Source organism: Odocoileus virginianus, chromosome 12 (genome assembly GCF_023699985.2).
Source record: "Odocoileus virginianus isolate 20LAN1187 ecotype Illinois chromosome 12, Ovbor_1.2, whole genome shotgun sequence".
NCBI classification, from domain to species: Eukaryota; Metazoa; Chordata; class Mammalia; order Artiodactyla; family Cervidae; genus Odocoileus; species Odocoileus virginianus.
In genome coordinates, this window is record NC_069685.1 from 54,036,251 (window position 1) to 54,062,839 (window position 26,589).

General features: G+C 51.7%; 1 protein-coding gene and 2 long non-coding RNA genes across 5 annotated transcripts in view; 2 read left to right on the forward strand and 1 right to left on the reverse strand.

Annotated features, from left to right (window-relative positions):
- The window catches only part of FBXO21 (F-box protein 21), a 36,603-nt gene extending 27,983 nt beyond the window's left edge, over positions 1-8,620 (forward strand). For both annotated transcript variants that reach the window (XM_020878841.2, XM_020878843.2), the window contains exon 12: positions 6,327-8,620. In XM_020878841.2, coding sequence (XP_020734500.1) covers positions 6,327-6,514 — 188 coding nt within the window. In that variant the 3' untranslated portion in view covers positions 6,515-8,620. The remainder of the gene's footprint in view (positions 1-6,326) is intronic.
- Positions 8,621-15,792: 7,172 nt separating this feature from the next.
- On the forward strand, positions 15,793-23,097 carry LOC139037791 (uncharacterized). 2 transcript variants are annotated; one of them, XR_011490690.1, is made up of 3 exons: positions 15,793-19,899; positions 20,200-21,305; positions 21,562-23,097. It is a non-coding gene; the product is annotated as an uncharacterized lncRNA (long non-coding RNA). The 2 variants fall into 2 exon arrangements; XR_011490689.1 differs by having other exon boundaries at positions 20,200-23,097.
- Positions 23,098-23,263: 166 nt separating this feature from the next.
- LOC110128192 (uncharacterized) lies at positions 23,264-26,567 on the reverse strand. Its single transcript, XR_002311080.2, has 3 exons — positions 26,428-26,567; positions 24,221-24,333; positions 23,264-23,719 (listed from the first exon to the last, which is right to left on the reverse strand). It is a non-coding gene; the product is annotated as an uncharacterized lncRNA (long non-coding RNA).
- Positions 26,568-26,589: the final 22 nt, after the last annotated feature.

Consider the following 26,589-nt stretch of genomic DNA (forward strand, 5'->3'; position numbering starts at 1 on the left):
TTCTCTGAGAACTCTAATTGCCATCATCATCATCATCATCATATGCATTTGATACACTAGGAAATTGAAGCATGTAGAGACGTGTAAATTTTACAGAGTATGAACCCAGGCAGCTTGGCAAAGAGCCTTCCCCTAACCATCATGCTGAACCTTTTTGCATCTCACCTAAAACAAGGTTTGACCTAAGTCAGTATTATGTTCTGTCTGGTGAATCCAGTAATAGAAATGTTGGATGTATAAAAATCTCAGAAGTGCCAACAAGACTAGAAAAGGGCTCATGTTAATTACTATTAATTCATCAGAATATGAGAGAGGATCTTATAAAAGAGAACTTCCCTTTATTGAGACCACAGGTCACCTAACCTCCATCAGCCCAAGGGGAGTTATGAGAGTGGGTGGCATGCACCCCATGTCAGATGGAGATACTGACCAGACAGAGATACTGACAGTGATTTTATTTAATGTAAGAATATGTGTCAGATTAAAAAAAAAGTTATCCTACAAATTTTAGCAATCAAGTTATTTGGGAATTGCCGAACGCGTCATGGACGGTTTGCACCCCCACCGATCACTCAGTGCGCGTTGCACACTGCGCGTCACGGAGCGCGTCGTGAGAATAGAGACTGTCAGCGCTGGGGGCCAGTGTCTCAGCCCCACCTTATCCAGTCACTGCCCATTACCCGGGGTTGACATCAAGACTTGTAGTATCTGATATTTGGGTGTCTAGAAACAGTCATGTTAACTTTAAAACGGGCTTTTTAGAGTAGGTAAAGCTGGATATTTGGTTTCAAGGTGTTCTGAATTTGTCCAATGTGCCAATAATTCAGGAACGCATCCTAATCGTATCTGAAGTCAGCATGTGCTGTAAGGCTCACTGCAAGAATACTGTAATGACTTTTTTTTTTTTTAATAAATGTAGTATCTGCTTATCAGTTTCACACTCTCTCAAACTAAGGTTGAAAGATCATAGATAAAGGTAGCAAATTGCCCTTTTTAAGTTTAAATTCTGGGACTTACAGGAAATTCTTAGAACTGAGAATGGATATCACCCTGTGATGGCTGCTAGTGGTTTTGTCGGCCCGAGGTCCACATTTTCCCAGCACGTGTGCGCCCAGGGGTGCTGGGCTCTGGGGTTCAGCACTGAAGAAGAGCCCTATCGTAGCCCCCGGAGGCCGGCCCACCCTGCCCTGGCAGCCCTCTCCTCGGGGTTCTTCCCAGGCCCGGCCTTCACTCCTGTGGCCTCCTTAATGGTTGTGTTCGGTTGTTATGTCTCTTCTCTCTTGGTAAAGAACAGCTCCTTAATTCCCATCTTTTTCCCCCTTTTCACAAGACTTTGACTTTTTGAAGAGTCCGGACCAATTGGCTTATAAATTGTCATAACAGTCTGGATTTGTCTCACTGTTCCTTTGCATGTCGTCTGTAAACCAGAAGTTAACCTCAGGTTGTATTAGAGTTGGGGTTTTGCCTGGGAACTTGCCCTTGGGTGCCGTGTGGTTCATGTTGCGTCTCGTCCAGAGGCCGTGGGGTTCCATGTCCACTGTCAGTGAGGCGGAGTTTGGTCACTTGGCCAAGACAGTGGCACCCTGTAAGGGATAGTGTTCCGTCTGCAGTTGACAAGAAATCCGTGGGGTCAAACTCTGACCCAGTCCTGGGTATAACCTGTGCCCCAGCGACGACCTTTGTCCTTGTGTCTGTTTTACCTCCTATTGGCTCTTCCTGCCTAAATCATGATCGGAGAGTTGCAAAATGGTGATTTTCTGCTGCGAGTGTACCCTTTAGTTCTGTGAAGGATAGCTTTGCCCCCTCTCGCTTTCCTCTCCACCGCCACCTCTCTCTCCTCTCCTCTCCCTTGCTGTCTCTCCCTCTCTCCTTCCCCCCCTTCCCAAAGATTGCTGGATTTTTTGTTTAGTCAATGTGTTATAATCATTTGGAACAATTTTATGCTCAGGTTAGCCCACATTTAGCCAGAGAGCGATCTTGAGAGGCTACACTTTAAAAGCACTTATTTAAATATATTTTTGAACATTTCTGGGCTAATATATTTGCATTAAATTATTTTTAAACTTTCATCTTCTAAATTTTCAACCTTTGGCTGCATTGATCCTAGTAATCTGGGCAGAGCCCATTAATGAATGCCTTTCTCTCCACTCTCCAGAGTTGAAGAGTGAGTTATAAGCCACATATGTGTGCGCCATCCTCAAATAGTTTTAGCCTGCAGCATTAAGAGATGTTTTCCATCAGTATTTTAATAGGCTCTACAGCGTTTTGCTTGTTTATAATTTTGCTACCACTAGGGGGCATGCTTTAGTATTTTTCTGATACCAGGAACTCCTGTCTCGGCTTCCCTGCATACTTCTTAGATCTGGAGAAAGTGACTATCACAGATGCTCTGAATGTAAGCCAGGTGCCACATTGCAAAGTGAGGAATTAGGCTGTGCTGTGAAAACCTGGTTTTTGCATGCTTCGTGTGTGATGGTAAAGCACCTGGTTGAATGCTTGGGTCCAAGTGTGCCCTCACCCAGCGTCAGTTTCATTTTCCATGATTTGTCCTCCACTTCCAAACTAGTTTCCTCCATAGCCCCCACCCTACCACCCCACCCCCCCACAGACATAGCCTGAGTTAGCCTGCACACGCTGTTAACTGTGATGATCCCCTGTGTCAGGGCTGGGGTGTAAATTTGCAGCCACCTTTGAGGGCGGTTTGGTGCTGTCTTTTAAGTTGTCAAAATCTCAAGTGCCTGTTTTCCTCTGACCTGGCAGCTACCCCAGTCGGTCCCTCCACTAGAGACGCCCTCACACAGGGGGCCTGCGGTCCCCTTGTTACGACAGAGAAACAGTGTCAGGCATGGTACTCGCCTGGTCAGTGGAGGTGTATCCAAACTTGGGGATGCTAAGCTTCAGCCAAATAAACCACCCGCAGGTCAGTGCTTACTGTATGCTTTGTATGAATAAACACGTGAGACAACATGGAGTTACCTTCTGAGTACATGTAGGTATATTTGACTGCGTGTATATGTGTTTATACAAGGACTGGGAAGCTAGACCCGCAGTCCTAGTGGACATCCCTGTGTTGGACCAGCACAGAGCTGTCTGGACCACAGTGTGTCCAGCACCTGCTCTGAAGAAAGTCAGACACACGCTTCAGCATCGCTTCTTTCCCCCTCTTTTTCTAAGCATCACTCAGCAGCAGCGTGGTGTTGGCTGACCAAGCCCTCTTGGGAGGGCTTGACAGGTGCCCCCAGAGGACTCAGGGGTACTGCTTCTAGGCTTTTACAGGGAGGTATGCTGAAAATGATGTACCTTTGATATAGGTAGCTGAAAATTTTAAATAAAATCAGAAACATTTCTCAGAAAATATTGGGGGAATCAAATTCTTCCCATGATTTTTCCAGGCATTTTAAGTAGTCCCTGTTTAATATTTTTCTCTCAAGTTGTATTTCACTTAGACTTCTTCCTTAAAATTTTTTTAAAACTTCAAAATAATTTTTAAACTCAATACAGTGGATTGGGAATTATCTTCCCCTCATAACTCATAGCTGCCAACTTCAGTGTCTGGTTTTCTCCTTAAAAAAGTGTCTTTTGTTAGTACAGTTTTCCTGTTTTGCTGGGAGCCCAGGCAGGCAGACACACCACATTCAGTCTGCGCTCCTGGTTGACAGCTTAGAGCAGGGCTGTGAGCACCCCGTGGACTGTCACTGCCCCTTCCTGATTTCCCCGGCCTCCTGTCTGTACTCTCAATGCCTCTTGTTGTGGGCCCGTGTTCAGAATTCCGTGCAATGCCCAGTCGTGCTGTCCTTAAACAGATGGGCGATCATGACCTGACAGCAACCTTCCTGCCCTCCTGCCAACACTCAGATGCCAAGTGTCAGCCAACACCACGCTGCTGCTTAGTGATGCTTAGAAAAAGAGGGGGAAAGAAGCGATGCTGAAGCGTGTGTCTGACTTTCTTCAGAGCAGGTGCTGGACACATTGTGGTCCAGACAGCTCTGTGTTGGGGGGATGTCCTGTGCACCCTGGCCCCTGCCCATGAGATCATGACAGGCTCCGATCATGACAGCCAGAAATGTCTTCAGACATTGCCAAGCATCCTGTCTGAGGCAGAATGGCCCCCAGATGAGAACAAAAGGGACTTTGATCTCTTGTTGGTGATCCCAGATTCCCTGCCATCCCTTGACCATCTCTGGGGCAAGAAAAGCCAACGGGGAAGCAGCTGCTCAGGGCCCGTGGCCGTGTTCACGTCCCCGTGGGCTTCCCCCAGGCAGGTATGCCCGTGACCCCTCGCTCACTGCAGGAGGGCCATGTAGGCAGGACAGCAGATTTTTTTTCAGCCAGCGACGTTTTAGAAAGTCCAAGTTTGTTTTAATGTCGAAAATAAGTGTAAAGAAGGAAGTCATCTCCACACTCTGGTGGTCACACCAGTGAGAAACCAGAGTTAGCAAAGCCCCCAGTTTGCTTGGATTCCCCGGGCGCCTGTTTGCAGAGCATCGTCCCGCAGCCTGCCTTCCGAGGCAGCCTGTCCAGGCCCTGCGGTCTGTCCCAGCCCGTCCTCCCTGGCCACTGCCGGCAGGACAGTGCACGGGGACCCCACTCTTGGTCTGCTTCCCAGCCCCGGCTGCTGTCGGCTCAGCCGCTAGAGGGCGTCATGAGCGGGGCCCCTCGCGGAGCCCTGTGAGGGTCGCAGGAGCTGGAGCCCCGGCAGGTTTTGTGGTGCCTCGTGCACCCTACATGCCCAGTTTAAAAGACGTCACTTAAAATGTGCAGCTTTGTGGCACGTGTCACGTAGCAACACAGGTGTTCAGCCTTCCTAGCCTTTTATAAGACGTGTTTTCACTCCCGCTTCCCCCGTCACGTCTGGAACACAGGTCGCTTGTTTTCCTGGCAGCCTGGGACGTGCTGAGTTAACGTGTAGCTGTTTATTTACACAGTGACCTGCGGGTGGACGTATAGACTGTTGCTACCTTTTTTTTCTTTTCTTTTGCTCTCTTGAGCAGTGCTGAGGTAGTCTGTGGATATCCATCTTTGCTTGTGATTGGTATGTGATTTCTCAAACTGGTATGTCCCCACGTAACCGGAAGAATCAGCCTTAAACAGCTATAAGCACAGAAGTTCTCTAAATCTTCTTTCTTGGGTTAAAGAAATATGTTACAGATTGAATTACAAACTCTTTCCCCCTCTCATTAAAGACAAGCATCAGTTACAAGTTACAGGCAGTGCTCCTGGGAGGCACTCGTGTTTATCGCGTCGTGTTTATCCCGTGTTCTCGGGGTGGAGGGCGCCGAAGGGCCTGCAGGTGTGTTTCAGGATGTTGAACGAGCTATGGAAGGGAGACCATGCTGCACCACGGTTAGCCTGTCGACGGCGTGCGCAAGGACTCCCTGAATTGATTGTGGCTCTTGTTGATCAGAACCAAGAGCACCCTGGGACGCAGTCAGAGCACGCAGGCCTACCTGGCCAGCTGCTTTCTGGTCCAGGTCATGGACCCCTCCTGGCTGGGGTCCCACAACCAGTCTAGGTCAGGCCTCCGCAGCCAGCAGGGAAGGGCCTACAACCCTCTCATTGGGTCCACGGAGGAGCCGTTTCTCAGATAGCTTGGGGAGGGAGAAGCCATCTGAAAGGATGTCGGTCTTTAAAATACCTCACATGTGCTGTCGCCTCTTTTTTTCCTTATTTCCATTTTAAAGGAGTCATTTTCTTTTGTCGTCGCTAGTGGCAAAACATGGAGCAGGGAAAGGAGGGGGCGTGGTGTTCCTAAGAGCTGATACAGATGGCATAACCCATACCCTCTAGGGTCTAGAGGCACAAGCCGCTTTTCCATTCCTCCCCGGACCCCACATCAGCCCTGGGAGCTGGGCCCTCACCCTCAGAAGCAGGAGCCAGCACTGCAGGGTGTTCAGGGGTGGCGGGGGCAAGGGGAGGCCTGTGACCTGGTGCTGTGAAGCCTTCAGAAACTTCACCGGAGACAACAGAGCAGGCTAGGACACCCTCGGCCCCCTGTGTGTGTGTTGGATCAGGTGAGACAAGCCCTCTTGCACGTCCAGCGTGCAGACGCCGGGGGGCTGCTGGAGTTCCACTCAGAGAGGAGGAAAACATTGGTGTTCTGGGCTCTGTACCCCCTGCCTCCATCCTCCCGTGCCCCACCCCCCGCACCTTCTACCTCTTCCCTCCCAACTTCCAATAACATCTGTTTCTTCCCAACCGCCCCCCCCCCCCCCCCCCCCGACAACCTCAACAATGCCCTCAGAGATTTCTCCAGAGGCGCTCTGGATAAGAGATGCTGCAGGAAAACCAGTTCTAACGAGGGTGTCCGTGTGCCTCTCTGCCCACAGAGAACCTGGAGTATAACGTGGAGCCGCAGGAGATCTCCCACCCCGACGTTGGCCGCTACTTCTCAGAGTTCACGGGCACTCACTACATCCCGAACGCAGAGCTGGAGGTCCGGTACCCGGAGGACCTGGAGGCTGTGTATGAGACGGTGCAGAACATTTACAGTGCGAAGAAAGAGAGCGTGGAGTAACGTCTCGGGGGACATCGGACCTTTGCTGCTGCTGCTCTTTTCCAAGATGACGGGGTTCCGGGTGGAGACGTGCCCCTGGATCCCTCTGGACCCACCGCCGGGAAGGCCACTCGACCGGTCGTGCTGGTTGCCTCCTACCAAGTGGAAATCACGTGTGCTCTCCGCCAGCTGCAAAGACAGTGTTGCTCTCCGCCTACACTAGTGATTCATTTGAAAGGCACTGTCTCAGTGGCATGGCTTGTATGCTTGTCCTGTGGTGATCGTTTGTGACATGCTGTCTTCATGACGTCTCACCATTGACACTTACAACCGTTCTTTTTCCTCACACCCCCCTCCCCACCCCGCATCGCGTCTGTCTACATCGTCTCAGAGCGTTTCGCTTGCTGGACAGGTGGAGTTGTCCGTTGGCAGTCGTTCCACTCTGATCTCTCTGTGAACTGTGTGCACTCCTCAGTCAGGATGGTCTGTCTTTTTACCCAGGGCTGAAGCTCTAAGTGATCTTGGCCACATAGTGGATCTGGAGTCATTAACAAACTAACAGTAGTCAGAATCATTCTAATTTTTTTTTTCCAATTTTTGAAACAGATTTCCGGCATTTTATCTTTTTCTTTATATGAATTGAGCACATGACACAGTTTTGCTTTCCCAGATTCATCTCTTGGATTTACCCTCATTTCTCTTAAGAATCATTAGGTTTTTAAATTTTATTAGATAAAATTATTTGAAAAAATGCATAGTAATAATCTTTGTGAATGGGTTTCCCACTTTCATCTACTATTCCTCCCTTAAAAATAAGTGGGTTTTTTTTTTAATCTACTCCAGTTTCATAAGTAGATCTTAAATCAGCAATGAATTCTCTTTGTGGTAGGAAAATACTGCTGTTAAAATGTCTGCTTTTTAGAAACTGTGCTCCATGGTCTCCAAAGACCTGAAATTGAGGTTTTACTTTTATAACCAGAAACAAGAAGAAATAATGAAGCTTGGAAATTAAAAAGGGAAGGGGAGGTCTCATGCTCCCTGTTCTCCCTTAGAATCATTTCAAGACCTTTTTGAATGTGGCAGGGTAGAAGTAAGTGAAATATCTCCGGTTTGAGAGCATGAGCTCAGTGGGAAAGGAGACAGTGTGGCCAGCATTCTCGAGTCACCGTTGCCATGAGGGCATCAGGAAGAAGTCTGTGCTCAGGCCCCCGGGAGTCCGGCTCCATACCCAGATGCTGCTGGCACCCATCTTTTCCACGTTCACGGTGCCCAAGCAGGAAGGTTCCTTGTCCTAACGCAGCTCTGGACTCCCACCTTTCTCCACCCACCCCTTCTCCAGTGGGCCAGCCTTGTACTTAACCTGTAGTAGCTCACTTCTGAAGTTAGGACCTAGTTACTCTGCTCTCAAGTTGAAAAGATTTCCAGTTGCTCTAGTGAATAAAGCTCTGGGGGCCGTGATCCAGCCACGCCTCGCCGCCCGCCTGTCCCTCTGCATGCAGTATTTCCACACTACGTTTGGTGACCGCCTCTCGTTTGCCCGTCGGAAATGCCAGGATGACTGAGGTTTGGAGAAGCCACCTGAGATCGCTTCCCAGCTTGTGACAGTCCTGAGCGGGTACCAGAGAGGGATGGGCATTTGGCCGGCCAGCTCCTTCCCACCCCAGTTAGCTCTGGTGTGGGCCCGTGTTCCTCACGGTCCAATCCAGAGTTAGATGGTCTGGACGCGCATTGGAAATTGTGACCACTCACAGCACCCAGCCTGCCCAAGGTTGGGGGCGTCTTACACTACTCTCATTTAAAGGTGAAAATTAGATACTATGGCATTAATATTAATGAGATGCATTACTAAGAATCTGTGGCGCATGCTGAGAGTTAAAATTGTTGGTTTTCTGGTTTGATTTCCTTTTTTCTTAGAATAACATCAAAGCCAAGAAAGATGGTTTTACCTTTATTGACCCGATGTAAATATGTATCTAGACTGTTTCTAAATGTGTTTCTTCATGAATGCTTCATTTGGCTCCAGGAAGCCTGTGTCACCTGTGTAAGTTGGTCTTTGGGCACTTTATATTTTTCTAAAAACGTGTTTTGGATCCTGTACTCTAATAAATCATAAGTTTCTTTTTAAAATTTTTCCAAATGTTTTCTCCACTTAAAAAAAAAAAGCCCTGTTATAATAGTAGAACTTTCACAATGTTGAAATACTCACTCTTTGGATATAGTAACTTCTTTTCTCTTCCAATGAATGCCAAGATTTTTTGTACAATAATTAATAAATGGGACTTATCCAGAGAAACCACACAAATGGCTTGCTGGGTTTCGTTCCAGGTAGACAGCCCAGCCATGACAACAGCAGAGTCTTGCTTGGTTCTCATTGATTGAAATGGGCGAGAATTGACCCTCCTGCCTTTTTCTAACGTCTGCGAGTAAACAGTACCTTTATACTGTGATTTCCCTGCCAAACGTTAACCTTATGAGCTGGCTGGTCACCTTGAGAGTGGTTGTAACAGAAGGATTGCAGCTTTTTAATGACATTGAGTCACATGTCTTGAAGCAGGAGCTGTGGACACCTCGTGAGGGAAACCCAGGTTCTCGGGGTGTCGTTGATGCTGACCCCACAGCTGCACACCCACGGCACGTCCACAGCGTCGCACTGAGCACCGTGTTCCCCCTGTGGTCACACGCATGCTGTCACACTCGTCGCGGCTAAGCAGTCCCCAGTCTCTCACACTCGGAACCTTTCACATGCTGTTGTTCATTGTGACTCCCCAGGAGGGGAGTGTAGTGGTGTCTTCCCAACTGCTTGGGCCCTAGAGTGTTCCTGCCCCGAGACACTTGTATACTCACAGCAACCCTCCTTGCCCACCCTGAGGCCCAAGGTTTGCAGGTGCGCTTTGGGAAACACTGTTTCAGCAACGTGTCAGTTACACCCAAACCTAGTCCACGTCATCGGCAGACCAGTCTGGCCAAGCGTCTCATTTGAAAACACGATCCATCTAATCGCATTTTGAGAGGCTGGCTTTGTGGCCTGTCTGCCGGAGTCTCACAGAAGGTCTCCATTGGAAGTGACGTTCACACTGCAAAGTCGTGTTATTTCAAAAACCTGTGTTAATACTCTCCCTCAATCAGCTTTATGTTTTCGAATATCCACGTAAAGTCTCGTTTCTACTTTTAAAACGTCTAAGTCTTTCTTAACATGTTAAATAAACTGAGTCGTGCTTTAGTGTCCTGAGCTCTGGTCTGCTACCACCAGGCCCATCTGCTGTAGAGGGGGAAGTGGGGGATGTGTCTTTCCTTCCTCTGTGAAGCTGGACTGCCAGAAGCCTTTTCTGTGTGAAGTGTCTCATGGTCATAATCAAGCCGTTGTTGCTCTTTGTCGTTTTTGTTTGGTTGCTTTTTTTTTTTTGAAGGAAAGGAGAGACTGTTCACCTAGAAGAAATGCAAAATTTGGTTCCGTGACGGTTTGGTTTTGGAGAAATCAACAGCTGTATTGCATGTATCACCTTGTATTACGTCAGGCCGGGCACCAGGCACAACTGTCTATAACCCTCACAGCAGCCCTTTAGGACGTGGGCCAGGCGGTGAACATTTTTGCGGGCTGCATAAAGTCTCTGTCACATATTCTTCTTGGTTGGAAAAATGTACGGAAAAAAAAAAGCATTCTTAGCTCGAGGGCTGTGAGGCTGGATGCTGGATGGGGCCAGATGGCCGTGGGCTGTAGTTCGCTGACCCCCGCTGAGACGTAGGCCTGCCGAGCTCCCTGGGCAGACCAATCCCAGGTGGAGAGCCCGGCCTCCGCGCTCCAGCTCCCCGCACCCATGCTGCCGACAACCTTAGCAGCTGCCTCACAGACATCTTGACCCTCTGCATTGCCGCACCCTTAACTTCCCACGTTTCAGTTCTGAAAATTTAGAGCCCTGAGAGTAAAGAATATTCCTTCGGTGAATAAAATTTATGTGCAAATACAGAAGAGATGTATTACGGCCATTTAGCAATGATTGTATTAGGGTCATGCTAGTTCTGTAATAAACAGACCCAGAAATGTACGATGGCTTGAACACAGAAGAACTTTCTTGGACAGGGGGAGTGGGTTGGCGGGCGGCCCTCACGTCATCACCTAAGGACCCAGGGCCACCACACGTGGCTTTCCAAAGCCCCCGGGCCCCCTGCCATCCAGTGGGAGTGGGGAGCATGGAGGGACTTGTCTGGAAGGGCCCTGGAACACAGGCCCTGGGACGCAGGGCCCGTGAGCTGAGGTGGGCAGTGGCACTCACTGCTTCCCCTCTCCTTCCTGCAGGGAGGCCAGGACGGAGGTGAGGGGACAAAGGTGGCCAGCTGGTTGTCGCTCTGGGTGTGCCCGTCCCCTGTGGGACCTGCTGCCGCCCAGGGAGCCGGCCGCTGCAGTCAGGGGGTTCAGTCCAGAATGGCCTTGCTGGCTCCTGGCCCAGCGCGACCACTGGCAGCGGGCGTTCCTGCCAGCCACGCTGCCACCTCGGACCCGTCGTCCCCGAGACAGATGGCCTCAGGAGGAGGAGTGCAGACCTCATGAGGTGAGTCACACCCAGAACTGCTGCCTCCGTAGCCAGAACTCGGGTCACGACACAGCCTCATTCCAGAGGAGGCGGGCAGCGGCCACCGTGGCCGGGGGGGGGGGGGGGGGGGGGGGAGGGACAGTGAAGGGTGTGGGGTCCCCGCCTTAACTGTGCCTCTCAACCACTTCCTACCCAGCTCTCGGTTCTCTCGGAGCTCAGCTGTCCTCCCCACCAGTCCACACCCCACTCCCAGTGCCCATTCACTGGTGAAGCAGGGACAGGACAACTGCAGTGGAAACTGCCACTTGGGAAAAGAATGAGACAGCAGGCCCTGGACCCTGGATGACGAAATACTGTGGGGCAGGGGGGTGAGGCCCCCTCCCTGCAAGGTGTGTGTCGGGGGTTGATGGTGCCCTCCGGGAGGGACTCCCTCATCCACTGCTCCCCGCGCCCCATCCTGCCTTCCGGGGCCCATCCTCTCTGGTCACTTCACTGGTGGGTGCTGGGGGTGCCCCCTTCCTGCAAGCCGTGTATTCTTCACAACTCCAGTCCAAGACGTCCATTTGTTTCTACAAGCTTTTGATACCTCTGGCAACAATTCCCTCAAAAACTTGGCAGGCTACCTGTGCCGGTCAGGTTCTTTTCCAGAAATTCGCTTTCTTTCCTCGCTTCTCGGCCCGGTGCCCGTCCGCCTCCCTGACCTAGATGGCAGCCGCCTGACCCTGCTGCTGGCCGGAGCTGAGTCTCCCTGTAACAGGCAAGTGTCTAAGGGGTCTTCGTGGCTCAAACTGATTTCCATCCTCTTCTCTTGCCGCACTGTCCTGAAACAGTGCTGTTCCCAACAAAGGGAGCCTGGGAGTTCTGACTCTGCTGTTTTGGGTCTAAACCAGCATGTTTTGGCCTGAGCATCCTTCTGGTACCTTGCTGTCAGCTGCAAGGAGCAACCAGCACCCTGTATTCAAGTGTCTTTGACGATTTCCCCTAGACCTGCTGCAGTGCCTGCGGCTCCACCTTGCAAGTTGTAAGCAGCAATTTAACCAAATATAACCCCCAGCACAGTGCTCCAGCCTCCCAGGCACCCAGCTGCTGACACTGTATAGTGTGGGGTTTGGCACAGCAGTTCTTTCAAGTGTTGGTTTCTGGGGGGGAGTTTCTTTGTTTTGGCTTTGGTTTTCAGTTCAAAGTGGGCTATATTTTTCCAGAGGAAGCTCTATTTCCTGTTTGGCTGTGGGAAAAAAAAAGACAAACTAAAGACAGTGATGTCAGTGTCTTCTGGGAAGTAGAAAGAGCTAAAGCACATTGTTTTGTGAACTTAGGAAAAGAAGTTGTACAGAAAAAAGAAAAATGTAGAGGGGAAGAGTCAGTTCATTCTAGACTCCTCATGTGGTTAGATCAAATTTCCATCTACTTCTAAAAATGACAGAATTCTTAATGGAAATGTTGGTATTTAAGTTGAATCTGGGAGAAATTTGAGAGCACTTTGAGAGTTCTGAGTTCTCCCTGCTCGCAGAACACCGCGGTCTTCTCACGGTGGTAAAGGCCTTTCGTCACCGGCCATCACGATGGTCGTCCCTGGCTGCTCCTTCGCGGGTTGCTTTTCCCTCTGTGTCTCTCGCCTGTCTCCACCCCAGTGTTTTTCATCCTTGTTTTCCCAGTAATTCCTCCCCGCCCCACTCCAGGACCCTTTCTATTTAATTTTTTCCTAATCACCCTCACCCCATAAAATAGTTTTCACCTCTTTTTGAAAAATTGAGGTGAAATTCATAGAACATAAAATTCAGCACTTTATTTCAATGTTTTAAATTTATTTTGTATCTTTTGGCCATGCCACACAGCATGTGGGATCTTAATTCCCCAAGCTGGGATCAAACCCACACACCCTGCATTGGAAGCATAAAGTCTTAACCACTAGACCGCCAGGGCAGTCCCTCAACATTTTGAAGTATACGGTCAGTGGCATTTAGCACATTCACAATATTGGGCAGCCACCACCTTTATCTAGATGTTAACATTTGACTGCCTCAAAACAAAACCTTGACTCCGTGAAACAACCACTCCCTATTTCTCCTCCCTGTCCCCCACCATCCCAGTCTGCTTTCTCTTTCTATGGGCTTGTCTATTTTAGACATTTCGTATAAGGGGAATCATATAATGGAACTTTTGGGACTGATTTATTTCACATAGCATCATGTTTTCAAAGTCCACCCACTCTGTAGCATGAAGCAGTATTTCTTTCTATGGCCAACTAATATTTATGCATAGACCACACTTTGTTTATCCATTCAGCTGATGCTGGACATTTGGGTTGTTTTCACCTTTTAACCCTTGTGAATAGAGCTGCTGCAAACTGCTGTGAAATTTTAATACCAGACTGTATATCCACTGAGGTGTCGTATGTGTATCTGTCCTGTACACATCAAAAGTAATTGTTGTTTCACTCCCACCTGGGAGGCAGCACTGGGAAAAGCCCATCTGCCCCTTCCTACTTGACCACTGCTGTCTTGTCTTGGAGTGTCTTTTAGAGTGCCCACCTTTGTGCCAGGAGCTGTAGTGAATACAGAAGTAAATTTATGTCACCTGCAAGTGCCAAAATGTGTATTCCAGAGAACTTTCTTGATATGTATTGCATAATAGTCTTTGCTTAGTATATTGACTTGACCCCAGAATCTCCTGGTGGCTCAGACAGTAAAGAATCTGCCTGTAGTACAGGAGATGGGGGTTCAATCCCCAGGCCAGGAAGATCCCCAAGAGAAGGGAATAGCAACCCGCTCCAGCGTTCTTGTCTGGAGAATCCCAGTGAACCAGAGGAACCTGGCAGACAATAGTCCATGGGGTCACAAAGAGTCAGACATGACTGAGCAACTAATACTTTAGCCAGTGTCTCTTAGAACCTGTTCCTTAAAAAAAAAAAAAAAACCATTAGAGTTATTTGCCTCTTATAAAAGTAGGATTTTTTTTTAAGTGTAGTTATAAAGCTTTCTGGGTAATGGCTGCCTTTGTTCGAGACTGTGTCCTAAATTGCCTCCTCAGAGAACTTGAAAGCTGAAGGACCCCTGAAGAATCAGCTGTCAGAACCCTGGTTCCTGGTATTTTACAGAGAGAAGTAATGAGGCCCACTGAGGTTCCCGTGACTTGCTCTGGTGTGGGTCTTGGAGCAGGGACTAGAGCCTGGACTTTCGGACTTGACCTCAGAAACTACCATACTAGTAATACCATCCCTCATTATTTGGGATTCAGAACCTTGTTATTTCTTCACCGACTGTGCTGTGACAACCCACCTGGCCACCTTCAGTCACCCTATTTCACTCGCATTGACTTTTGTTGAAGGAAAATGAGGACGTGTTATTGTCCCTCCCCATCCCAGCAATGTGTGCTCTTGAAGTTGGGGATACCCTATTCCAAGGCGGTAGAGACTTTTGAAGAAAGCTGCTTTTCACTCCTCCAGCCTTTTTGAGGTCTGTAACAGGTATGCTAAAAACTGCACATAATTCATGTGCACAATTTGCTGAGTTTGGATATATGCATCCACTTGTGTTCCCATCACCACAGTCCTCGTGATAAACAGACCCATCATTTCCAAAAGTTTCCCTGTATCCCTCTGGGTTTGGGGTTTTCGTTCCCCAAAACTTCAGCTTTGCCCATGTGCATGTTAGTGAACCAAATCGTCTGCTCGCTCATGCGCAGTAAAGCCCATCTACTGCCACCAGGTGGTGGTGAAGGGAAGTGCAGCGTTTATTGTAGGCGCCAAGCAAGGACTTCCAGGACAGCTACCGCCCCCAAACCCCAAACTCTCTGATAGGTTCAAGACAACATTTTTGAAGGCCAAGTGACACAGGGGCACCCCAGGGTCTGTGATCAGCTCGTGCACAGTTCTCTGATTGGGTGATGGTGAGGTAATGGGGTGATGTCACAGGTGTTAACTGTCCATCCCTAGACACCTGTAGGTCTGGGGGGCTCCTTGTTCGTGGTCATGATGTAGTTAATTAACATGTTCCATTTGGTGGGAGTTTTAGGAGGTGGGGCCTCTGGGAGATGATTAGGTCATGAGGGTGGAGCCCTCATGATAGAATTAGCACCCTTATAAAAAGGGACCTCAGACTGTTCCCTCACCCCCTCCATCATATGAGGACACAGCTAGAAGCGTGCCATCTCAGAACCAGGACACATGCTCTTCACCAGACACCAAATCTGCTGGCACCTTGGCTTCCTCGTCTCCAGAACAGTAAGTGTTTGTTGCTGAAGGCACCCAGTCTGTTGGTGTTTTTGCTAAAGCAGCCCAAACTAAAATAACAGCTCTCCCAGAAACAGAAAAAAGGCAACCCTCCCATTAAAGATGTCGACGGCTTTCAGTGATGTTCCCTGTGAGAAAGTTTCAGCAAGAACAGGTGGATGGAGTTGGTGAATGAAGGTCAGAAGGGTAGCCTCAGGGCACACACTGTGTGACCTCCTGGCAAGTATGATTTCCTTGTGCGTTCAACATCTTTTGCCTTTCGAGGGATTAGCAGCTGCCAGCCAAAGATGTTTAGAGGGCTGCCTGTTGAGTCCTTGGTTTCTCAAGATGGTGACTTGGTCACACGTTTATATGGGTGTGTTATGTATCAACAGCTAAATTTCCTCCTTGCATATTAAGTCTTCCATGTAACTTTTCTCTCAATTAGAAATCATCCAAGCACCATTTATCATGGGTTGCTGACTCTGGTTTGCTTTGCCCACTGCTTGGAGCTTGAGGGTGGGGGTGAGGGGGGACACAGGGCTGGTTCCGGGGCTGAGGTGCACATGTCTGATGTGTGACGCTGTGGTTCCCCACAGTGAGCCCCACTGGAGGGAGGGGAGGCAGAAGTCTCCCTCCCAGCAGCATCGTCCTGCGGTAATAGAGACAGATGGTTCTGGGGTGAGAGGGGCTGGGGCATATGTTTTGTAGTTTGCTCTGAGAGTGACAGATTCTGCTAAGTGTCACTGTCTGGGCGAGGTGCATCCAGCATGTCACCCCCAATCAGGAGGCACAGCTCCCCAAGGCCAACTGTACCCCTATCCTTAAAAGCGCATTAAGCTCCAGCACTGTGTGACCTGCCAGGAGAAGGCACAGAACAGGCGCACGGAGACAATCAGGACGGAGCGGCCACCACGCAGGATGGCCCGGGGATCCTGCCAGCTGGCCGCACACCCCAGGCTCCACTGTCCTCTCCGAGTAACTCGTGTTCCCACAGAGAGAGAGAGTGGTAATTTTCCATTTTCCTTCCCTGGGTGACTCAGAAGAAAGCAAAATCTGTTCCCGGCTTGTTTTACTACTTCTGTCGTTTCTCTTGCTGAGCAGCGCAGATTGAAGGCCGAGGGAGACTTCTCCACACCCACTCCACCTCCTGATCGGTCCTCTCTGCGATCTGCCCTCCTCTCCACCTTGCATCTGCCAGGGCCCTGCTTGTTTGCCTGGAGACTGCCTCTCTGTAGTCTTTTCATTTTAAATGAAAGTGCCCCTCCCTTAGCAGTCCAGGAATGGGCAGATCTCCGGGGTGAGGTTTCAGCCACACATCGGTGCCTTGTGGAACCCTGCCACAATTCCACGAGAACACAACAGGCTGGGAAAAGTCACAGGAGAGGGACGGTAGCTTCCAAAAATGCTCTCTTTGGGGCCATGTTTGCTGAGCAAACCTGGCCTTCCTTGGCTCCAGTAAGTGACTCAGGGAACCAGCACTCAGTTCTTGTCCCCACAGCCCCAAGGACCAGGACAGGCTATGTCTCCCTGGGGCGTAGAACCGTCCGGGCTTTGGGAGTGTCCTGCCATCTCCCCATCGGTGGCTATGGGAGGCGCGAGGAGGAGACACTGGTCTCACGGGATGAATCAGAGGGGTCTTAGGAAGGAAACCAGCTGTGTGGTGTCCCACCCTGTGTCAGGGAAGTGCAGACAAGGAAATGAGGACTGCCTCCCATCTCAGGAGGGGTCTGCTGAGTCTGATTGTTGGATGAAGGGCTCACCCCTTCTTTCACTCACGTTTCAACCTTCATCAGGTCAGAAATGGAGTGAGGAACCCCCTTGATAACTGGAACCCACCAGACTGGAGGGGCCTGGAAGAGACCCTGGGGCTCATGTCACTGTGCTTTCTCTGCTCCGCTCTCCCTCCTGGAGCCGGCAGGAGGTGCTGGCCCTGCAGTGAGTTCAGCAAGCGTGGTGTCCCTCACAGATGTGAAAAAATGTGGGAAATGCCTGGATCAAGTCCCCAGATGGAGCCTCACCACGCTGGGTGGATTGCTCCGTAATGCCTGTGGGGCTGGGGATGAAGGGAGCAGATGGAGACCAGCATCATTCTGATTCTCCTGGACACCTGCTCCTGCGAGGTCATCACCAAGCCTCAGTGTCTGTTGAGGGAGACAGTCACACAACCTAACAACAGAACAGTACAAATCCCCAGAGGATCTGAGCCAAAGAGGACACCCAGAGGTCTGTGAGGAGATCAAGGAAAAGACCTGAGTGTTCACAGCCTTAGCACTGATCTCGGAGATCAGTTGGTGTTGTGGGGTGAGGGCTGGGGGGCTACCTCATCCAGGAGGCTGACGATGCCCCCCAACTTGATAGGGCCAAGAGGAGAAGACAGGGGACTGTGCCTTCAGAAAAGCCGCATCATTTAGTCCTTGTCTACTCTGCAGCGTGGATGCTGTTATTACCAACCCACTCTACAGATGAAGAAACTGAGGCTCAGTGACAGGCCACTCCATATCTCAGAGGGGGAAAGAACCACATGGTGGAGGAGGATGGCTTCCCCAGGGGACAGAGGACAGAGTGGAGCTGATTTTCCTCTGGTTACAGGTTCAGAGAGGCTGGGAGCCCCGCAATAGTGTCTGATTCCCCCCAGGCCCTAGGGGGCAGCAGAGTGTCGTAACGGACCTTGCTTTGCAGTGGACCAGACTCAAGTTCCAGAGAAGCTTCTGTTACTACCTAGCATGGGCTGGTCATTTAGCCTGCAGCAGGGTCTCCGTTTCCCCTGGGCTGGCAGAGAGAGGAGGACCTCCATGGAGCATGCTACTCATCTTCCCGTCAGCATCAGCAGACCCCCAAGGGCTCACCTAGCTCCAAGACTCGGTGTTTAAGGTCTAGCCATCTTCACTTTGGTGGCACTAGTGATAAAGAATCCACCTGCCAACGCAGGGAGATGCAGGAGACTCGAGTTCGATCCCCTGGGGAGGGAAAATCCCCTGGAGTAGGAAATGGCTACCCACTCCAGTATTCTTGCCTAGAAAACCCCACGGACAGAGAAGCCTGGCGGGCCACAGTCGGTGGGGTCACAATGAGTTGGACACAACTGAGCCGCTGCATTAGCAGTAGCGCCTTCACAGCACCTGGCACCCTCCGATGGTGAGTGTCCGGGGTCCCCAGAGGCAAAGACACGCAAAGTGAGCTCCTCTTGGTCACATGACCAGCAGGCTGGATTGAACCAGGTCTTCCAGGGGCTCTGTAATAATCGCCACACTGTACCTGCCCCTGAAATCACTCACACGCAGCTCCACACACAGAACACACCCTCTGTTTGCTGCTAGTGCTGAAGGGCTTCGTGCAAGTTCAGTCGCTGGAAGTGATCACTGCTGATGTAACGACATTGTCTGCAAGGTTCCCGGGGGAGGGAGGGGGCGGGGTGCACCCACCCCTGAGACTGCCGAACATCCTGCGTACAAGAAAGAAGTACTTAACCAGCACCCCCGGCAGGCTGCAAGTTTCTAAGTGATTTATAAAAAGCCTGCTCAAGTCTAGAGACTTCTAACAGGCAGAGGTGTGTTCTCCAGACTAAGAATAGCTGCCCAGGCCTGACGGGAGATGTTTTCTGGTGACGTCAGAGCAGAGCAGCAGCATCTTGGGGGGCTGGGGGGTGGGTAACAGCTGCCGGAACAGCCTCACTGCCCACCCCCGCCACCTCCCAGAGGGATGCGCTGAGCCTGGGGAATTCAATGAAGGTGTTGGAACAGGGCCAGGTGTTTCCCAAGGTGGGATTTGTTCTTGACTTTTGAATGTCAAGAAGCCAAACTAACCTGTCACTTTCCCACCTCACCACCCCACTGCTGGCCCCACGCTGGCCACCTGACCAGTGGACTGGGGATGGACAGCAGAGGTCAGCAGGGGGAGGCGGGCGGTGCCTGGCCCCTTTGCATTTAGATGCTTCCTGGGCAGCAAGAGGGCTGGGGCCTCCACCCTGCCACCCCCACCTCCACCCCCCGCCTCAGGGTGATGCCTGAGGGGTCTCTAACACGCGCAGACCCCAGGCCCCAAGCCCAGCCCACTGCTGGGGGCTTCTCATTCACACCCGAGTGTGGGAACTCCTGCTGTTTAAGGAAAGGAGGACTCCAGTCCAGAACTTGCTCCAGGCCCCAGCAGGTAACCGCTGACTTTTTCTGAAGTTCATAAATTCTGGGTAGAGAGAAAGTACAAAGATTAAGTCAAACTGAGGTTAAACTATGGCTCCCCGCCAGGAGCTGTGAGCTTTCAGTGGAAGTACTAGAGGGGAGGAGAAAGAAAAGGGAAGTTCCAACTTAAAATATACTCTTGAAAACTATGTCTTGCCGGCGCTCCTGCGAGGTATGTTACTGCACATTTGCATGTATACATTTTGCATATTTACTGCACCAGGCCATGTGCATGAAACTGTAAGGTTCATACTTTATGTCCACGGGGGATCTTTGGGGGTTATTGTGACTGCATGTGTTGTTGACCTTGCACCCTGGCTCCCCAAAACTTAGCGCCCACCCCAAGCCTCAGTTTCCCCCTTTCTAAGGTTCAGTTTTTGTCTTCTGACATCTAGGCGGGGCTGGAAAAACCATCGTTTAAAAACTCATTTCACCTGACCCTCAGAGAGCCCCAAGCATTCACCCTCGTCCTTCAAGGAGGGGCAAAGGGTGAGTCAGTCTTTTTAAAAAACAAGGGAAACACTGAAGCCAGAGAGGACTTGCCCAAGGGCACCCTGATGCTCTCCCCAAGTTCCTGAGGCTTCCTTAACCAGAACTGTCCCTACAGAGAGCGGCTCTCCCTGGGAGGCCCCGGATGTTCCCTGGGTTTAAGGAGGCGGAGGTTGGGTGACTGGCCCTGAAGAAGGGCTCACACAGTGCCTCCTGTGAGCTGTCCCTGGGCGCACTGTTACAGCCCTCAAGGCTCTCATCTCTGGACGTGGAGTTAACGAGCTGCGTCTTTCCGCACAGCTGCCCAGCGGCGGGTCTCAGCCGAAGGTCATGCTACCAGGACTCTCCAAGCAAACACTGCACCCAGGTGGCCCAGGAGTCACACCGCCCTGTCCATGTGCTTCATTGTACTCCACCCTTTATAAAAACAACACCTGGGAACCCCAGCCCCCACCCCAGGGATGCTGATTGCAGGCTATAACCTCCCCAGCTGTTTGTCACCACAGCTAGGATGGAGGCAGTGCGCCTGGAGCTTGGTAATGTCTTGGAATCACCTGAGGGATTAACATTCAGATCCCCACCCCCAGCCTGCTTTAATTGGGGTTTGGGGTGTGGCTTGAGCATTTGCGGGTTTTCAACACTTCCCATGTGGCTCAGTGAAGAACCCAGCCTGCCCTTGTAGGAGATATAGGTTCGATTCCTGGGTTGGGAAGATCCCCTGGAAGAGGAAATGGCTACCTACTTCAGTATTCTTGCCTGGGAAATCCCATGGACAGAGGAACCTGGCGGGCTACAGCCCACAGGATTGCAAAAGAGTCGGACACGACTAAGCAACTAAACACGCACGCACACTGGTGGTTCAGAGGTGCGGCCGCATCTGAGGACGCTGCTCCGGTTCATTCTGCACCTGGTCTCTTGGCTGCCCGATCCCCAGCAGCCAGGGCCGCCCTGCAGGTCCCAAGTCGTCCTCAGAGAGACTGTAGCCTCGCGCTGCTGTTTCTAAGTCTATATCTCTGCATCTCAAGAAAAATTCTGCTCTTGACTTTTGAATGTCAAGAAGACGATCTAAAGCAATGAGTCCTCTGACTGCACCTTCCTGAAGAGGAAATAAAGGCTCAGTCTGTAGAGCGTGAAGACAGGGGTGGGGGAGGGGGCTTCTGTTGTCAGCCAAGCCCCCAGGCCTCACCCTAAGCCCCTGGAGGGTCCTGGCTCCTCAGCCCCGAGTGCAAACAGCAGTATCTGAGCCCCCCGTGGGTTTCAGGGCAGCCCCAGTGCTGTCTGCCCTGGCCTCAGGGTGACCAAGTTTTCCTGGGAAGGATGGCTTTTCCCAGAAGCCCTCTTCTGGACCCCCGCCCAGCACCTGCTCTCCTGTTCTGCTGACTGGCAAGCCCAGGGGCTCCACGGAGGTGAGTTCCCTGCTGTCGGCGCTGGCCGCCCCCTCCCCAGGATCCCCAGGCCTCCCCTCACTCTGTGATATCTGGAGGTTGGGCTTGAGGCCCGTGGTCCTCTCTGCACGCCCTCCCTCTTTGGACCTTAGACCCCCGTGACCTTGACCTCTCTGAGCTTCCTCCCTGGTGAAAATGAAAGGGTCGAGCTAGTCAATTCCCAGGGGCCTTTTGATCCCTCCTGGAGCCCCTCGCAACTTGGCTCCCTCTGTTGCAGGAGAAGGAGGAGGGGCTCCTTCTCCCGGCGTTTCTTCCCGCAGCAGCCCCTTGGCCAACTCAGAGCACTCAACCCTGCCCAGGATTTTCACCTGTCTCTACTACATGCAGCGAGGAACGCAGAGCACCTTTGTCTCCCAGCCATCCCTGACGCCACCCTGGAGTCTCTCAGGCAGAGGGGATGCCTCCTCTGCTTAAGGAGTCTCAAAAGGACAGCCAGAGAGCCGCCTGTCTCTGCTTCACATCCACATCGTCTGGATGCGGTTCCCGTCCCTGCTGTCCGCAGCCCGAGGACACTGCCGGGTGGACATCTGGGAAGCGTGCCCAGTCAGCGGGAGCACCCAGGGTGCTGCCAAGTCAGCACAGCCTGGGGAGGGGCGCGCGGGGTGGGGCACCTGGGCCCACCTCTCACCTCCACCTTCAACCCCGCCCGCCCCGGCCTGTCTCTGCCCTCCGTCTGGCCCAGATGGGAGGTACCTGCTCCATCCTGTCCCAAATCAGCCCCAAATTATCGACTGCACCCGGCTCTGCACCCCAGCATATGTTTATCACCCTGCCTCCCGGGCACTCAGGCGGTCCGGCTTGTACTTTCAGCCGCCCCAGGAGTGAGGGGATGGAGGGAGAGAGGGAAGGGATGTCTGTGCCTGCCCCCACACCCTCCCCTTGGCTGAGGAGGTGCTAAGACGAGCCAGGTGGTAGGATCCCAGCCAGTGGTACTGCCCGGCTGGTCAAGTTCATGGTTGCCAAGGTGGCCTGCTCAGCATCCACCCCTAGTCCTGTCACCTAGCCATGAAACACCCTTGCTGAGTCCTATTTATAGAGATGGGACTGTGAACCCATTATACAGATGAGGACATCAAGGTTCAGCGTTGCTAAGGAACCAACCCAAGGCCACACTCTACCTGGAGAGTGGCAGAGCCTGGATGCAACTCAGATCTGAATCCATCTCCTACAGGGCACCGTCATCCAAGGTTAGCTTCAAAGATTAAGGTGCCTTGGGTGAGAAAGGATTGTTTAAAAGATAACCAAAAGGACAACTTTAATTCAAAATGCAAATTGGGGTTGATTCTTCTCTCATTCATTCACACTGAAACCGAGAGGCCCAGACACATGAGACCAGCGTAAGGGGCTTAAATGAGAGTAAGAGGAAACTTGTTTCAGAGTCGAGATGCTGGTGTAGCCGTTGCTGGGGTTTCCTTCCCTGGATGTATTTTATGAGAGCACGACGTCCTTCCTTGTTTGAAGTGACTTAGGTGTGGTGTTCTCTGAGTCAAAGGCCTGGCAAGATGGCTCTTGGAATCCCCATAGCTTTCCTAAGGTCAGTGGTACCCAAGTTAAGAAAAGTGATATGTTGCTCCCAGAACACTGCCAAGCCTTGGGAGATCCCCCAAGCTAAGTGACGAGAGGGACAGGAGGGCAGTATAGGTGAATTATAGGAACTGCCGTTTACACAGCTTCATATATGTGCTCTGATTCTGGTTTACCACCCATGCTGAACACCGTGGTTTTCCCATCAATAAAATGGGCGTGTATTGGATACCCACTAGTGATGATCTGTTCCTATCTCTTTCCTTCCAGCCTCAGAGACCAATGACCTCGCTCTAGTATCGGAATCCCCAGCACTCAGTAGTGAATGAGTGAAAGGGTGGATGAATGAATGAACCGACAGATGAACATATGATTCATAATAACAGCAGACTGTGTAGTGGTGTACCAAGTTATCTCAGACCAGCTTGTGAGAACAAATGATTAAACATTCAAGAGTTTTGCAAGCCCATTGTTCAATTACTGGTAGCTTGAAATCCACTGTGGTGGATTTCCATCCATGAGGGAAATCAACAAGGTTGTAAAGTAGAGCTTCCCCTCTGCTTCCTCAGAGCCTGTTCACTGCACACCCTGCTGGATGGCACTTCCTGTGTCAGGCAGTCCTCACGTGTATGAATCCATGCAAGCATCATAAGATGGCACCATTATTATCCCACTCTACAGATGGGAAGCCGAGGCCCGGGGAAGCAAAGCCACTTGCCCACGAGTGGTTCGATGGTCTGCTTCACTTACGCGAACGAGGACGGCCCTCGCCATCTCTGGGCTCGGCTGCCCTCCACGGGCTCACAGGTACCAGCTGTTCTCACCGCCACCGCTGTTTTTAATCAGCTCCTCTGGGAGAAGAGAGGCAGTTGCCTGGTGACCAAAGTGTTTTCCTGGCCCTCTGAAGAAGGTCGCGCTGAGTGAGGGGGAGGATAAAGGTCGCCACAGGGGGCGCCCCCCACTTCCAGGGCTCCAGACAACAGAGCCAGTCAGCCCAACCAGACCCCACGCAGCACTCCAGGCCTCCTGGATGCTCTGACGCCATTAGCTGGATTGAATTAAAGGCCTGACGTCCTAGAGCAGTGACCCAGGCTTGTGTGCAGAGAGCCCTGCGGTGTGTGGGCATCACGGCCAGGGAACAAGGCAAAGCCCAGGCAGAGGGTGGGCGACCGCAGGGCCCCCAAACCTGTCCAGCCATCTGCGCCTCTGACCTGTCCTTTGGGGAGCACAGTTAGGGACAGTCACAGACTCCCCAAAGCTCAGCTTAGGCTATTACAGAATCTATCCAGGGGCCATTCTGGTTGGATCAGTCCCGATCTCCAGGGGCCTTGTTTACCCCGCTGTGTTGTCACCTCCTGTGTGTCCGTCTCCCACTCCTTCAGGACTCTCGAGAGCAGAAGTGAGGCTCCCAGTTATTCCTGGTTGTGGCTCCAGGACCCACGCAGGCCCCTACACGCAGCAGGCCCTGGATAACAGGCATAAATGAATGAACAAGTAAACCTGCACAATGTGCCTCCCTCGTGCCTGGAATTCTTAACTCCTCCAAGCCCTGCCATCAGGAATAAATTTCCCATGGTCATCACAGCCCAGCCTCTCAGCTCCTGCTGGCTGGTGAAGGTGGCATGTTTGGCAGTGAACCCAGAACAGGGGATGGGGGCCCTGAGAAGGACTCTCCAAGGAGGTGATGTTTATACGGATATCCAGGAGGCCCCGCCATGGGAGTAGGGAAGGGAGGGGAGTTTCAGGCAGAAGGGACCAGCACAAATGCTTGTCTAGGAGCTGACAGTGGCCAGCAGGGCTTGAGATGAAGTTGACCGTGTAGACAGGTGATGGAATAGAGACCACCTCCCTTCACCCCATACACTGGGGGGGTCTCTGGGCGATCACCCAAGGGCCAGAGCAGAGCCAGGTGACCCTCCATGCCCCTGGGCACTGTTCCAGGGCTTTCACCCCCACCCAGCTGCACTGTACCAACTCTGAGAGCAGCCGTGCCAAAGGGAGGAGATGCATGAGAACATCGTTTTCTCTCTCCCCAGCAAAAAGCCCCAGCATGTAATCACTGGATAATTTAATAGAATAAAATTCCAGGAACAGATATTTTAAGTCAGAACAAAACTTGTGTCTGGCAGCTTTGGGTAATTCCCAAGGGTCCCCGGGACCCCTTTCCTGTTCCAGAGGACAGCCTGGGTTTCTGGATTCCTTCTGAAGTGCAGCCTCCCAGGCGACTTTCCAGTTTGCTTGCACCAGTTAATGCCCCGCAGCCAACATTTCCCCAGCTTGGCGAGGTCTCAGCCCTGCCGAGCTTTTGCAAATGCGCACTCCAGGTGCAGCCCCTGCTCAGTGAGTAACAAGGGTGTGAAGGGGCTTTTCAACCAGGAGGGGGCTGATTCCCTGCTCTGGTAGGTTTCAGGAAGCTCCTCGGTGACTTTGAACAGCTCCTCTACTCTGAAAGGGCTGTGACCCTCAGCTTGGACCTGTGGTCTGCAGGTAACGAGCAGTTGGTTCTCAGCACCCCCTCCCCAGCCTCCTGTGACATAGATGTAAGTGGGCCTGCTCAAGTCTCCCCCAGCCAGCACTATCAACAGAGCCTGGCACCCAGGACAGCCCCCACATACATGCTAATAACACATCACCAGGCACCGTGGAGCGCAGTGGTCTGGGCTTGAGACAGGGAATATGTTGACTTTGAATTTCTACCCTGGCTGTGTGACCTTTCTGAGAACCAGTTGCTTTGTTGTAAGGTGGACATGACTCCACAGCGACTGCCTTTGCACTGTGTCCCAGCCCAGGCCCTTCTGATGGAAAGTGGTGGAGTTGCTCAGTCGTGTCCGACTCTTTGCAACCCCACAGACTGTAGCCTACCAGGCTCCTCCGTCCATGGGATTTTCCAGACAAGACTACTGGAGTGGGCTGCCATTTCCTTCTCCAGGGGACGTTCCCAACCCGGGGATCGAACCTGGGTCTCCTGCACTGCAGACAGGCGCTTTACCATCTGAGCCACCAGGGAAGCCCCTTCTGATGGAGGTTCTCATCAACTATTATTATCCCCATCTTAAGGAGACAGAGTCACAGACAACTCAGTGGGTGGGACTGGCTGGGGTCACCCATCCTGGTTAACAGAACCCAACTCCCTACAGCCAGCCTAAGTCAGAACTTCTCCCAGAAGGATTGCATTCTCTGACAGGTTGAAATGCAGCCTCCTGGGCCCTGCCTGAGTCCCTGAACTTCAAGTTTGAGAAGGTCTCCATCCTAAGCTACTAGGTTTAGGACTAGGACTGGATAGTCTTGTCTGTGGGTGTGTCCACTTCATCATGTTGGACTCTCCTGAAATAAGCTAAGCAAAGCACCCCCTCCGTGTGCATTCAAGTTGAATTGCTATTATTATTATCATATTATCTTTATTGCTGTTCACCGTAGAGCTAATTAACGCTGTCCTTCTTCACTGTTCCCAGGGAGTTTCCTTTCTGAGAACTGGGAGGAGGTGTAGTGGAAACGGGGTGGGGGTGGGCGTGGGCGTGGGCGTGGGCGTGGAACCTCCATTTGTTCTGATCCCTCCTACCTGTATACCCCAACTCTGCTCACACCTGCTTCTTCCCAGGGCTGGCAAGGGTGCAGAAAGGATGAGCACGGCTGCTGCTGCGAGGGCTGAGGAACCTGGGTCCCCCGCCCAGGGCTGGGCGCTGCCCACTCCCGGCCGTTCGCGAAGCCGGCGCGCGCTAGG